Genomic DNA, 15641 nt, shown 5'->3' on the forward strand with positions numbered 1-15641 from the left:
AGGAAGATTTGTCTAATCACCCTATAAATAAGCGTTTAAAAAGGAACAGATTCGCTGTCAAATTACACTTTTGGAAGAAAATTGTCTTGATGGATGATTACGATTGAAGAACATTGAGAGGAATCGAGTAAAGTCAACATTTAAAGGAATCAAGTAAGGTGAAATCCAGTAAGGAAGCTCCTTAAGTGCTTTTTAGTTGTTTCAAATAGAGGAAGGGCAAGATATCAAAAGAGAGGAAATATAAATCTGATGAGTTAAGTTGCTATGATGGAACAGATACTCCAGCCTTCACTGAGAAATTATCTGTGAAAAGTGAAAATCTTGCACTAATATCCTTAACCTGTGGCATGGGAAGTAATAAGAAGTGAGGGAGACTGGAGAAGCTAGGAATTTGAGATGAAATGCTCACTGTATAGACAATAGACAAAGGTCTTCTATTTAATACAATAGTGCATTTTATTTATTTTACATCATCCAAACATTGATTTCCAGCTTTGCTTCTTAAATTACTGTTGATGCTTTAAATTAAGAACAGTGAAATTATAAAAGTCTTTTTCTTAATGATAATATGTACTGAAAGGAAATGAAGTTGAAAAGCAAAATGTATTTCATTGTGGTTAGCATTTATATGTATAAGCTGCTGAAAAATAAACTGAAATTTCACTTGTAATTGCAATCCTTTCTACAAAGGAAGATGTGCCTTTTGAAAGATATAACATATCTATATGATGTGGTACTCATTTGAGAATTTAAATATCTGAGTTTCAGCCATTTTAAGGTTATTTAACTTTTCCAGTCTTTCATTTCCCTATTAATAAACCAAGGGAGATAAAATTTTCACCTCTTGTAAACACTGTAAGGGTATAGACTTTTTCCCTGACACAGTGTAACACAATATGCTCCAAGAAGTAATTTGAAAAATGTTCAAGCAGTTACTATTGATTATTATTTTTTTCTTTATACTTCAAATGCACTTAAATTCTTTAATCAGCTGGAAATATGGTAGACTACTTTCATTCCCATTACAGATCTCAAATTCATTCCTTTTCCATTGTAGTTTTTCTTGTTTGCCAAGCCAATTGAATGTTCTCACTCTACTATTCAAAACCCAACACTGAAATACGCTCTTATGAAGGGTATGCTTCTTGCAAAACTTTTGAATGTATATGTAGGAACAGGACTCTGATTTATGGACAGTTCTTTAGCTTTACTTTAATTTTCCTTTTATTTTCATTGACAGTAAAATTTTCTGGAGAGTACAATCAAGATAGTGTATTCATAGAAATAACATTAATAAAGCTTGGTCATAAACAAGAACAGTCATAACACCAATGTCCCTTACCAAGGCATTCCACACAGAGACATAACAGCACAATAAATAAAGAATTTGCCGTTTGTCACGCAACAACTAAAACAGAATTGCAGTAAAAAACTGTAATTTTATAAATGTTCCTATACTAAAAATAAAAGCAAAAATATGAGATCATGCTCTAGAGACAAAAGCTAAGAGTGAAGAGTTATAGCAAAAAACATTGCAAAATATAAAAATGTTCAAGTATTGTTAGAGAAGAGGGGAAGATTTGAATGGAAGAGTTTCAGGATTAATCAGTTATATTTATTACTACCCTAGGAGGGACACTGACATAATTGTCTTTGTCCGTGAATACCTTATGCTGTTAAATTAAAATACACACTGTTATCCATTTAAAGGACAAGATTCTATTTCCTTGGGACACCTCTCATGTTACAAGGATGGAATAAAATTCATTGTTTACCTTGATTGTAAGTAGATGATAATACTTTAGAAGTATTCTCAAGAACAGGCCAGTGTGACGCCCTGCAATAGTAGGAGCCTGGGAGTTAAAAACTGATTCTACTCCTATTTCTTTAAATCATCGTCTGTGAAAGATACTTCCCAGTCCTGAAATAAAATTTCACTTCATGTTTCAATTTTACTGTAGGAATTGAACTATTAGAACTAGCAAGAGCAGTAAAAACAGTAATAATAATAAAATAAACAGTTTACTGATGCTTACTTTTTCAAAAAAGGTAATGAAAAAAGCTGGATCACTTAATGGAACTAAGAATTGAATAATGCTTTAGTGGGGTTATTCCTACAGGATAACAATTTCTTCCCCAACATAACTAATCTAAGCAGTGCGTTTATTCTTTGTGGTTGAATATTATATCAGATTTAAACAGTGGCTAGTTTCTACATGATTAGGAAAGACATGTTTGTCATGGGAGTAAAAAAATAAAATTTGTCTGTTAAATTACACATAAATATAAGGTACAAATGTATTTTTAAAATACAGATTAAAATAATCACACTTGCATTGTGTACATACGAAAATACAGTATTTAATATTCAATATACACAGACACATTTATGATAAATGCAACTACTTGGCAATGCCAGTTCTTTCAGGGTTTTTGCTGTCTCCTATTTCCATAAACATGGAAACAAAAATGCTCTGCCAACATTTCCTAGCTCTGGCGGACATCCTGAAGCAGTTTGTTAATCTCAGCCACTAGCTCACTGGCATCCATGAGTTCATGTTTGCCGTCATTGAGGTGGTTAAGCACATTGTCAAAATCATCCTCTTCATAATTCTCCGGGATCTCCTCCATGGCCGGCAGCCATTTTGAAGAAGGCTGCACACTGGAGTGAGTTCCAAGTGGCGGCCCAGAGTTGTTGGTCGGGTTTTGAAAATGCGTACTGGCTGCCCAGGCTGCCACCCCCTGTGGGTAACCCAAAGTCTTGGCTGGCAAAGGTCCCTTCCGGCGTTCCAGTGAGTTGGACCGGTCCATCTCAGTGCACTCAGAATAGGTGTCCAGAGAAGCGGGCAAGAGGCGCTGGAACACGCTGCTCATCTCCGAGAGCAAAGAGGACGTGCTGGTGTCCCCAGAGTCCTCCTCACTTGGGGAGTCCTTCCCAAACGTGGAAAAACTCTTCTTCTTCTCACCAGAGTCTACAGGCTGCACGTCATCCTCAAGACTCTGGTGCGGATGCTGCTGCTGGGGCTGCGCTGGGAATTCCTCCCCGGGGATGAACATGTTGCTCCTATAATCCGAGGAGGGTGAGGGCAGCGGCGGCATCCAGCACTGGTCGGAGTGTCCCAGGACCCTGCACTCTTCCGTGCACAGCCTCATAGCTGTGCTCAAGGAAAGCAACAAGAGCAACAAGGATTCAGTGTTACACGTCGTGTGACTCAAACATAATAGAAAAAATCGTAATTTTTTTTCCCCAAATACACAATTTTAAACCATCATCATGATAATAACCTGTTACTTGACACATTAGATGGACTATAATTACGACTTTAATATGACTGCTGGTTTTATGGACCTAGTGTATGTGTGTGAAAGTCTCTTAGTCGTGTCCAACCCTTTGTGACCCCATGGACTATATAGTCCATGGAATTCTCCAGGCCAGAATACTGGAGTGGGTAGCCTTTCCTTTCTCCAGGGGATCTTCCCAACCCAGGGATCGAACCCAGGTCTCCTGGTATATATACTTTTTCTTGTCCATCAAATAAGAAAGGAGGATTATGACTCATGTACTTCTCAGGAATATCATCTGCTCCTCATGCAATAATAAAATGGATGGATAACTTACAAATGAAAATGTCTGGAAGAGAGTTAAGGTGTGAGTGATGAAATATTTGCTGAACATAAACTCTATGAAAACCCAGAGGTATATGGTGAAATTCATAACTTTAGAATGCTACCAGATAAGCCTTGAGTAACACCTTTGGGTACCTTCTATAATGTAGTCTATCTGACCTACTTTACTTTTAGTGGAGGCACTTATAATAAAATAATAAGTAATTATACTTATCAATCTCTCATAAAAATATACTGGATTATTTATTGACTGTTACTTAAAACAGCAGTGCAAATTATCCTCAACTACCAGCCATCTGCAGTTACTCTGTTAAGAAGAAATCTTTTAGAGGTTTTAAATTTAAAAAGTTGGAAAAGTTATCAAAAGATGAAGAATATGAAAAAAAAACAAAACACTGGTTAGTTTTTCCAGATGTTATGATGCCCCATTGGAATGTGAGTGGCTACACTCAGAATATAATCAGTGATATGAGAAAACCAGAAAAATTAAGAAGAAGGGAAAAATCTCTAAATTTGGCAAATATATTAACTACATAACCACCAAGAAATGTGAAGATGTAAAATACACTCCACAAACCATCCATCTCTTTCAGTGATCATTAGGTCCTTTCAATATCATGATTTCATTTTAGCTCAAATAACAGTATGCAGAAAATGCAAGCTAATTATCTTAGATTTGAATTAAAACTGGATTGATATCAGCCATACTTATACATTCAGAGCTAATTCTGTAGATCTGGCTGCTTAAGAATGATTTCTCTTCCAAATTATTGCTACAAAGGATGACTCTTGAATAATGCCAAATCCCCTGTCAGGGGAAGCAAGTTATCGAGTGTGCTTTTTGCTGTATCCCCAGCACTAGGTAAAGTGTCTGAAGTGTCTGCATAGACTAGGCATTCGCTACATATTTTCTAATTATCAGGGAAACGCAAATCAAAGCACACAAAAAGAAATCACCTCCAACCTACCAGAATAACTATAATAAAACACAAACACAAAAACCCAAAGGATAACAAGTGAGGGGAGTGTGGAGAATTGGAACCTTTGTACACTGGTGTTCGGAATGTAAGTGGTGCAGGTACTATGGAAAATAATATGAAGGTTACTCAAAAAATTAAGAGAGAACCACAATATGATCCAGCAATCCCATCTTTCGGATTTACCCATAAGAATTGAAATCAAGATCTCAAAGAGATACAGCACTCCCCCTGTTTAGGAAAGCACTGCTCACAATAACCAAGATGTGAAAACAAACTAAATGTCTATCAACTGTTGAATGGATAAAGAAAATGTAGTATATGCATACAATTAAATATTATTCAGCCTTAAACATGAAGGAAACTCTCTAAAATGTGACGATGTGGATGAACCTTGAGGACATTAAGCTTTGTGAAATAAGCTAGTCACAGGAAGACACATACTGCATGATTCCTTATATTTGAGGCATCTAAAATGGTCCAATTCAGAGAATCCAGGAACGAAATGGTGGTTAACAAGCATTAGGCAGACTGCTGCTGCTGCTGCTGCGTTGCTTCAGTCGTGTCCGACTCTGTGCGACCCCATAGACTGCAGCCCACTAGGCTCCCCCGTCCCTGGGATTCTCCGGGCAAGAATACTAGAGTGTGTTGCCATTTCCTTCTCCAATGCATGAAAGTGAAAAGTGAAAGTGAAGTCGCTCAGTTGTGCCCAACTCTTAGCGACCCCATGGACTGCAGCCACCAGGCTCCTCCGTCCATGGGATTTTCCAGGCAAGAGTACTGGAGTGGGGTGCCATATGCCTTCTCCATTAGGCAAACGGGGAAATTGCTAATTAATAAGCACAAATTTTCAGTTAAGCAAGATTAATTTCAAGAGATCTGCTGTACAACACTGTACCTACTGTTAACAATATCACACAGCTAAAGTTTTGTTAATAGAGTAGATCCCATATTGAGTGTTCTTATACAATAAAATTGGAGAAGGAAATGGCAACCCACTCCAGTATTTTTGCCTGGAGAATCCTGGGGACAGAGGAGCCTAGTGGGCTGCCATCTATGGGGTCACACAGAGTCGGACACAACTGAAGCGACTTAGCAGCAGCAGCATGCAATAAAATAAAATTTTGGAAAAGACTTATGCACAAGAAAGTGAAGAGTAAATGTCGCCTTTCAGAAAAGGAGATGTAAAGGACTTTGTTCAAAGGTGTGGAAGTCAGTGCTCTTCATCATGTGCATCTCGAAGATAATTCTGTTCTTATACCTCATCCATTCTGGGCCTCAATTCTTAATAGAGAAGGAGTCAGTTGAAGAACATAAATGAGAGTAAGAACCGTGAGAAAAAATGTCTGATTGTTAGGAAGGCTAGAAATTCAAAGTATGGAAAATGATGGATAGTGTGAATGCCAATCCCGTGGGAATCAAAATGGGATGAGAAAGAGCAATACTGAGAATCCTTGTGTCATTTTGCTGTGAAGAAAAGTGACATTTAAATCAGTAAGAATAAAGAAGATTTAGATGTGCTGACTTCAAGCATTATTACTATTGGGGGATATTTACCAACTGTTGTTGTTTATCATATATGGACAAAATCAAAAGGTGTTGAAAGTAACTGGAATACCTCCATAGCCATGAGGTTTTCTAAGCACTGAAATAACTATCAAATGGTAATTAATTTTTTCCTTAATTCCCTGAGTCTCTAAAAGTGGAAAGGAGATCTGTCTGTATTGTCTTACTCACATCCTTTTAGAAGGAAGAGTAACAGACCTAAAGACATCTCCTCAGTTGTTTTCTGGCATTTAATTCTGTGGGACGGTCTTAATTGTTTGATCGAATTTGTTTTGTTTTATGTTTAATGATGGGGGAGAAAAGGAAAAATTACACAAGCTTCTAAGAATCCTGAGCATGATCAGCTTTCTAGAGAACTGAATGTAATGAAAATCACAATCAATACCATCTGAGTAATTAAAACAATAGTTTGTATAAAAAATAAATTTGGTCATAGGAATTTTTAGGCAGAGAATGCTATCTTATAACTTCACAATAAACAAATTGGGCTTTAGTTATAAAATAATAAATTAACATAAACTTTTAAAACTCAAAAATATGAAAAATTAATGAATAAAGATTAATGGGAATAAGGAAAGCTAAAATAATAGAGGTGGAGGAACAGTGTGGCACAGAAGGGGCGTTTCTTAATTTCATTGATATTCAACCTTTACCCCAAGACTCAACTGTGCAAAATCATTCTCAGTGTGCATACAGCTTAGTGTCACAGGTGTTCTACACCATTTCCAACAAATCAGGACTTGTTGGCTAGTGGTGCCAGGGGCTAATCTTCCTTTGTTCCTGGAAAGCTCTTGTCTGGTGATTAAACTTTCTCTGAGGAGGGAAAGTCATGGGGAAACAGAAAAGTCTGTTTTCCCACAGCAAGATGGTGAGTTTTGTCTCTGTACTAGACCTTATAGGCAGGACAGGAAGCAGGCATTGAGTATAAGAAGATAAATATATGCCTAACTCCTATCAAGCCATTAGTCATTGAGTTATCCATCTATTAAGAGCCTGACATATGTAAAATGGTGTGATAGCTCCCCTCCCTCAAATGGTTTCCAGTACTAGAATAATCAAGTGTGACAAATGAGGTCATAGATGTCTAAGGTGTCAAATTATATGATGCTGAGACAATATGTAAAAAAAAAAAATGTAGGATGTCACTTACATGTGGAATCTAAAAGCTATAACTGGTGAATATAACAAAAAAGAAACAGGCTCACAGATATAGAGAATGAACTAATGGTTACCAGTGGAGAGAGGGAAGAGGGGAGGGGCAAGATAGGGATAAGGGATTAAGAGGTACAGACTATTAGGTATAAAATAAATAACCTACAAGGATATATACAGCACAGGGAACATAGCCAATATTCTATAGTAACTATAAGTGAAATACAACTTTAAAAAATTGTGAATCACTGTATTATATACCTATAACATATAATATTGTATAGCAACCATACTTCAATTAAAAAAAAAAGGGTATAAGTGGATGCTGAAGCAGTTAAAGAGAAACTCGAAACAAACTTTGAGAGATGAATAGAACTAAGATAGACAAAGTAAAGAGAAGCTAGTTTTTCAGGTAGAAAGGCGAACATGAGCAAAGGATTGCTGTGTAGACATGACCCTGCCTATTGCAAAAGATTTTAAAAAAATAAATTTAATAAGCTAGGGCTGGATTTCACTGGCCTTGAAATGTCAAGACAAACAGCTGAATTAGGTGTTGCCAGGCAACAAAAGTCAATAACTGTTTTTGAACTAAAAAATATAAAATGTTCTGAAAAAGTTGTTCAAGCTGTATGAAAGAAAGGTTTGACAAAGGAAGAAGCTGTTGGAGAGTGAATATCACTTCATGTGCTGATACTGAAAAGCAACCAGAAGTAGGGTACCAGACATGAGAATGGAGAGGACATGGAATTAAAGAGGAATGTTTGAATTAAGTAATCATAGATGTTACAATGATAAAAAAAAAATGAAATGAGCTCAGTCAAGGAGTATCGCAAGGACATCCTGGTGTAGCTAGCACTTTGGGAAAAGGGAGATTTTGCAAGCATTTGTGTAGAGTTGTAATTCAAAGTTGAATGAGTAAGGAAGAAAGTATGTTGACAAACACGAGCCAACAGACAAAAATGCGTGCTGACTTTACTGTTCAGAATGCAGGGTCCTCCTGTGGGAATTAATAGAATGAATGACCAGAAATGACCCTGTTGGCAGGCAAAGCAACATAACATAATCTATATTTGATCACAGTCTAATGCAGAAAAAAACAGTTGGAATAAGACACTGAAATTCTAAAAATATCCATGCTTTAAAAAAATTGTACTGATTTCTGTTAATGGCATTCAGATGTGGACTTAACATTTTTTTCTACTTGGAATATTTCCTGGGAATATAAAGTTTACAAAGCAAAACTTTTACACACTAATGTGTTGAAAGAAACTGCAAGTGTGAAGAATAAACCAGAATATCGGTAATGTATCATCAGAATGATGGTGATAATTAAGTATAGATATTTGATTATGCACATCTCTATACTAGCCAAGCATACAAAAAGCTTAAGATATTTTATGGATCATTAGTGATTTCCTTGAGCTCTGTGCCTCTAGAATAGTTTCTACAATACCCCACATAGAGACAAGAAGCTAATAAGGCAGAAGTGTATGTATTGTAATACAATCTATTATAATACAGTTACATGGCCTAGCAAAAGAGCTCTCCCACCACACACCTAGATTAAGTATAATTTTGTGGAATTCCTTTTTAAAGACTTGTCTACATATTAACTAGTGTTATTAATGGTAATATAAAAATGAGCCTCTAACTTTCAGAAGAAATGTGACTTACAAGGAGTCTAAAGTCACTCACTAAATAAGGCTCTAGTATCTAGAGTTTATCAATATCCACCTATTATTTCCCCAATTATTCTTTATTCTTTAACATTTAATTTAATTACTTTAATTCAAGCGTTAGGTAACTCTCCTGCCATGAACATAAGTGACAGTGGTAACTATAGGCTAGAATGAAAGAGGAGTTGTGACCTTTTTAAAAAAAAATTAGACCATGATTAGCTATTGAATCAGAGAATTTCAGAGTTAAAAAAGGACTTTAGGCATCATTTGGGCCTGGCAAGGTTATCCAAGCAGGGGCAGTTATTCTTTTAACTATAGTGATAAATGAATTGTGTCAATGAGTCAACTTTCTACAATTGAAAAAATAACTTAGCAAATATTGGTATTATACCCATGATATGTTTCCATTTTATGAAATAATTTAAGTTGGGAAATTATATTATTGAAAATTAGGAATCAATATTCAAAATTTGAGTTCCATCAGTATTATAGAATCATAGAAATTCAGCCAACTTTTTCATTTCATGGGTAAGAATAACAAAACTGTTTCTCTATGAGCAAATTGTCTGAGGCCATATATATTCCACTAGTTTTTTCAAGAATTTCTCTTTAAATTGGTTTAGAGAATTTATGAATTTAACAAAAACAAACAACCCCCCACCTCATGAGTGACTGTGTAAGTATCAGCTTTCAGTGTACATTGATTGTAGCCCTTAATGCCACTAGAAGTCCTTCCCATACATCATCCTGTCAGAAAGGCAGTATCTATTACAGTAATAGCATAATTAAATAAGCAGCATTTCATTGGTTCTCAGACAGGTAGTAAGACTTAAGAAAGGCAAAACAAATATGTCACTCAAAGTATTAAAAAAAAACAAAAACAACTTACTTTATATTATTCTTGATAGATTTGTGTTTATGAGTAGAGGCATGGGTTCAAATCTCACCTCTAAAATATACAAATTGCTTGATTTTGTATACTTTTTTTTTAACCTTTATAAGCTTCTGTTTTCAAATCTTAAAAAAAAAAAACAAACAAAAAAACACTACTGTTATTCCCACCACCACTAAATGCTATGCCAGAGTGCTGGGAGAGGCAGTGCAGATACAGAACTCATGAGCCCAGAGGAAGCACTGGGGCATCACTGGTGACTGTGCCTGGATTAATATTAATACTCCTGCAGCTACTGCCACCATTACGACTACAGTTTACGAGAGCTGGCATTTCTGTTTACTGATTTCCACTGAGTTTCGGTGGCTCTCTGAAGCTCCCTCAGGTCTATTTCCTAAACTATCTTATTTATCTGTATTTAGGAAACAGTTGTTCATGGACTCACACAGGTAATACAGTTTTGTTCTCCCTTTCTTTCATTTATCACTTCATTTATTCATTTATCAAGTGGCAGTTATTTGATCAACATTCAGTGGAATTTAGAAATATAAGTAGCCAAAGGAATAGGTTCTGAAGGGTTGATTTAATATTATAGTCTTTAGTAACAGGGTTGCTGCAGTGAAGCAGTCAGTATTTACTCAGCTGGATCTGAGAGTTTCTACTGCAGGATTAGAGAGGAGGGACTCGAAGGAAAACGTGGCTCACAACTTAATAGGGTCTCCTCCATCTAGCTGTGTACTTATAAATTCCCCTCCTAGACTCCTGCCCCTCCTTCATTACAGTGGAGACATGAAATGAAAGGTGGCAAAAAATATTCCATGCTTGCCACCTACAAAGATGCATTCTTTTGCCTATTTTTAGTGATTGAAGTATACCATTCCCTAGTGTATTTTCATCTCTGATTACGTGAGTTGGTTCCCATCACAGGAAATGTGTCCTCCAAATTATAGTCCTGCTTACCACTAGGCACCAAAACAGGCTATCTGAATAAAAAACAACCACCCAGTAATTTGACAGAATTGCTCAAGAGTGCCCTATGGCAGTAGTGGATGGGGGAAAAAGAGGAGGGAAGTGGTGTGGTTTTCTATCCTCCTCTGCCCACTCCTTCCTTCTTGTCCTCTTAAGCTTTCCTGTTTATTCCCTTTCTCTACCAACTGATTACTATGAATTTTAATTAAACAATATAAAATTGTTTCAATTTATGTTCATTACTGATCGTGTGCATATAGCTACTTTAGTACCAAGAAAAAATAAAAGCATGGGAGAAACCACTCACTCCACTGGTGCAGTAGACCTGAAAAATAAAGATTTATCTATTTGTCACTATGGTGACACTCTTACCTGCTGGAATTCTTCCATCTGTAAGAAACAGATCACTGAATCCTTCACCCAGCAGCCTGTCTATTGGAGAATCTCGCCCCAGATCATAATCACTGTCTCCTGCCTCACTGTCACCGCGGCCACTGTCTTTCAAGCTAAATTTGTCCATGTCTTGAAGGGCATATCTAGAAAGAGAAGTCAGGGAAAGTAGAGATTTTACTCTTCAGCATTAGGTTATTGGAGATATAATAGGTAACAGGAGGGTCATTCATACCTATAGCTCCTGGAATATTTGTTTCCTCTAAAACTTGGCCTTGGCTGATATTGTCCCTGGTGAAGCATTGAAAGAAGCTGGGAGACCTGCTGGAAACCAAACAGACTGTATTGATTCCTGGAAACAAATCCCCCAGTACTCAAAAGCTTTAAGCAAGTAACTACAGTTACTACTCACTATTTCATCCTAATTAATTGAACATATTATCTTCATTTTAAAGACCTACACATGCTAGACTCTGATAGACCATGCAACCGGCCACCAAACAGAACTGAAGTAAGTCCCAGAGAGATTTAGATGTTATCATACAGCTGACATTTTCTTTTTGAAAGAGGATTCCTTTATTTAAAAAATGACTGATTACCTCTATTTTATTGTTCAGGTTAAAGTGATCAGTTATAAAAATACATGGAAAATGCTGCAGAAATACATGGGAAATGCTGTAAAATGCTGTAAAATACATGTAGTCAAAATAATGTCAGAAAAATTTCAAAAGTTGAACAAATACACATGCACTGGGATGGGATTCTGGAAGCCTCCATTTTAAAATTTTTCTTAGAGACCATAACTATGAGAATTAGAGCAAGCCCCTTTGTTTCTGGCTTGAAGTATCACAGTCTGAGGATAAGGGGACTCTAATTAGATAGTCCTTTGCTAGCTTCACATTTACTTTTCAACATTACACATAGTACATGCAAGCAGATTCTTTATGAAAAACTTAAGACCAGCATGCTGAGGTGTGTATATTTGCTTTATCTACATAATGTAACATGCATCCTATTTAATTTCCATTTTGTTAGTACTGTTACTTAGTAATGGAAACATTTAAGAACTAAGGCATAGACAACTTCTGACCACTAACAACTGAGTGTGTCAGTGAATAGGTGCAGGGTGTGATCTTACCTCAACAGCAGGGGTGGCATGGGTGAGTTCTAATGAGAAATTCTCTGGCACGTGGTTTGATGAGATGGTCACCAAACTGTTGAGGGACTGGTGACTGTTGTGACTCTGCCGGCTGCCCATTTGCCCTCTTTCTAAGGTAGGAGATGAAGACGGAGATGACCTGTGATGAGATCTGATGGGCAGGGTGCCATTAACGGTAGGCACCAATGTGATGTCCCCTTTGTGGATCTGCCTGGAGGGTCTTTTGGGGTGATGCTGGTATGTCGATTCTGCTACCCTGCAGTTGTAGGATCGAGTGTCTTTTTTTTCTCGGTTACACCTAGTTGCAAACAGCACCATAATAACCAACAACACTGCACAAATTGCCCCTAAGGAAATGATTATAATCATGGAGACATCCAAGGGTGCTTGGCTTACTGAGGTCATTGCTGTACTTGTCACCGACTCTGCATATTCAAAGATCACACACTTCAGAAGGACTTTGGTATGCAGCTGAGGATTGCCTTTGTCCTGGATGACAACTGAGAGCTCCCATTCTGTGTAGGGAACAGATTCCATGCTTACGTTGGTATGGATGTCACATGATCGTGGATCAATTACAAAGATATTCTCCTCGTTACCTGCTACTATGGAGCAGCTGAGTTCTGCATTCACGCCAGAGTCTCTGTCAATTGCCCTAATTCTTGTGACATGAAAGCCGCTTTCAGCCCCTTTGGGGATGGAGATTTCTGCGGTGTTATTGCGCAGTGCAGGCCCTATAACCACAGGGACATTGTCATTTTCATCAATGATGGTGAGCACCACTGTGGTATTGCTTACAAGTTGCTTAGGACTTCCACCATCTCTTGCTTCGACCACAAAAGTGATCTGACTCACCTCCTCATGGTCAAAGATTCTGAGGGCGTAGATGGCTCCATTAGATGGGTCAATGGTGACATATGTAGTTATGGAACTTCCCAGGATAAAACTCTCCAAAATGGTATATGTCACTTGCCCATTTTCTCCAAGATCAGGATCTGTGGCTGTAACGGTGGTGATATATGCCCCGGGTGAGTTATTCTCTGAGATTGCAAATTCATATCGACTTCTCTGGAAGTGGGGTGGATTGTCATTTATATCATTGATTTGAACAGTAAAATGTTTTACTGTAGAGAGACTGGGTGTCCCCTTGTCCTCAGCGATTACAGTCAAACTGTATTCAGATCTCTTTTCTCTATCCAGCGTGGCATTCGTCAAGATTAAATAATTGTTTTCATAAGTCTTCTGAAGTTTAAAGTGACCATGTCCATGAAGCTTACAAACTGTTTCTCCATTCAGCCCAGAATCCTTGTCCTGAACCCTGACCAAGGCAACAAATGTATCAATAGGATCCCCTTCAAAAATATAAGAAATTTCTTCTTTTCCAGGGGACATGAGGTTTATGCTAATTTCAGGTTTATTATCATTAACATCCACGACCTTAATTATAATTTTGCAATGTGCTGGGATTGAATTTGGACCCAAATCTTGAGCCTGAACATCAATCTCATAGGATTTGGTGATTTCATAATCCACCTGCTTGAAAAGAGTCAAATGTCCTCTTTCTGAATCAATCTTAAAAGTCTCTATAATTTTGGGAGACACATGGCTGCTGAAGGAATAGACAATTTTCCCATTAGCGCCCTCATCTGGATCAGTGGCATTCAGATCAAGGAGCAAAGTGCCAACCGGGGAGTTTTCTAAGAGTTGTATTATATAAGACTGCTGCTCAAAAGCAGGGCTGTTGTCATTAGAGTCTGAAATGCTGATTTTTAGTATGGATGAGCCAGACCTCTGAGGCACCCCCATGTCGGAGGCGGTGAGCTGAAGCTCATAGCTTGACTTCAGCTCCCTATCCAGCTCTCTGACCACTATGAGTTCTGCATACTTCGCTCCATCAGTCCTGGTTCGAACCTCGATATTAAAAAAATTATTGGCAGAGAGAGAGTACGTGTGGAGGGAATTTTCCCCAACATCTGGATCAAATGCACTGTCCAGAGGGATACGGGTCCCCACTGCCGCGCTTTCTGAAATCTCAATAGGTATGAGAGATCTTGAAAACTGGGGCGAATTGTCATTAATATCCAGCACTTCAACTTCAATATGGAAAAGCTGCAGATGCTCAGTGGGCAGAGTGATCACATCAAACTCTATGGAACAGTTCAAGTTTTTCTGGCATAGTTGCTCGCGGTCAATTTTTGCTCCTATGCTGATTTCCCCGTTATCCTCATTGACCACGAGTAGAGGCGTATTTCCCCGTTGCATGGCTCGGAAGCGAACAGTAGAAGGATTAGGTAGCTTAACTAACACATCAGCCACATCCTCTGATAGTCTTGCAATTACCGATCCAACCCTCTGCTCCTCATAAATCCTGTATTTCAAATTCTTGCCCAGCACATCCAAGTTGAAAGACACCACCAAGAGTGCAAAAACAAACGTAAAGTGCATTTTAGCATTCATTTGGTACATCGGTCAGTTTATGAGATTCCGCTCACAGAGCAAGTTAAAACAGCAAACCAATCCCCTCAACTTCCTTTGGCAACTTAAAGCTAAGCTACATTTGGTACCGGAAACTTGAAAGCGTCTCTTAATAACACAGCACAGCAATTAACAGCTCTCAAACTTTTGCTTTATACACACCGTGTCACGCCTTCCAGATATTACCGGCATGGAGTCCAGTCCTTGCATTTGTTTGGCCGTTCGTCCTCTTGGCAGGCAAAGAGAGTGTCACCTCCGCGTTTTCCCCCTTGTGTAGTCGGAATCCATCTATTGCAGGGTGCCGCCGGAGTCCGCAATGGATCTTTCCCGAGCGATTCTCTCTCCCTTTCTCTGCTCGGCTGCAGACTAAACGCCCGTGATTGCTGACTCCAGTCTAAAATCTGTACAACTTCACTTCAACTCAGACAAAGCTCTCTTGCCCGGCGTGTGTTGAATCGCTTCCAGCCAATCAGCGTCCTTCCAAATCAAAAGCTGATGGAGTCCCCAAAGCGAGGGCTGGGCAGACTAGAGAGGAGGGTGGGAGAAGGAGAGAGACGGGGAGGGGTGGGGGGCGGGCGGGGGCTGGGGGCGCGGGAGAGAGCGAGCCTGGGAGAGCAAGGCCGGTGGGGGCTGGGGGAGCAGGATGCGAGAGGCTCCGTGACTGCTCCTGCCTTCCTCCACCCCTCTCCCTTCCTCCTCTGCATCTACTGTATTCACTTTCTCTGAGCGTGCCACAACAAAGGAGAGACAAATTA

At 38.5% G+C, this 15641-nt stretch overlaps 1 protein-coding gene across 3 annotated transcripts; it reads right to left on the reverse strand.

Annotated features, from left to right (window-relative positions):
• Positions 1 to 1200: 1200 nt before the first annotated feature.
• PCDH18 (protocadherin 18) lies at positions 1201 to 15416 on the reverse strand. Of its 3 annotated transcripts, none has more exons than XM_006041263.3 (4): positions 12391 to 15414; positions 11488 to 11576; positions 11235 to 11398; positions 1201 to 3155 (listed from the first exon to the last, which is right to left on the reverse strand). In XM_006041263.3, exons 1-4 carry the CDS (start codon positions 14875 to 14877, stop codon positions 2488 to 2490), a joined length of 3408 nt encoding a protein of 1135 aa, XP_006041325.1. In that variant the 5' UTR covers positions 14878 to 15414; the 3' UTR covers positions 1201 to 2487. The 3 variants fall into 3 exon arrangements, with proteins under 3 accessions (XP_006041325.1, XP_006041326.1, XP_025123860.1); XM_006041264.3 differs by having other exon boundaries at positions 11488 to 11573; positions 12391 to 15413; XM_025268075.2 differs by lacking the exon at positions 1201 to 3155 and adding an exon at positions 5649 to 10018 and having other exon boundaries at positions 12391 to 15416.
• Positions 15417 to 15641: the final 225 nt, after the last annotated feature.

This window comes from Bubalus bubalis, chromosome 17, assembly GCF_019923935.1.
Source record: "Bubalus bubalis isolate 160015118507 breed Murrah chromosome 17, NDDB_SH_1, whole genome shotgun sequence".
Classification (NCBI taxonomy): domain Eukaryota; kingdom Metazoa; phylum Chordata; class Mammalia; order Artiodactyla; family Bovidae; genus Bubalus; species Bubalus bubalis.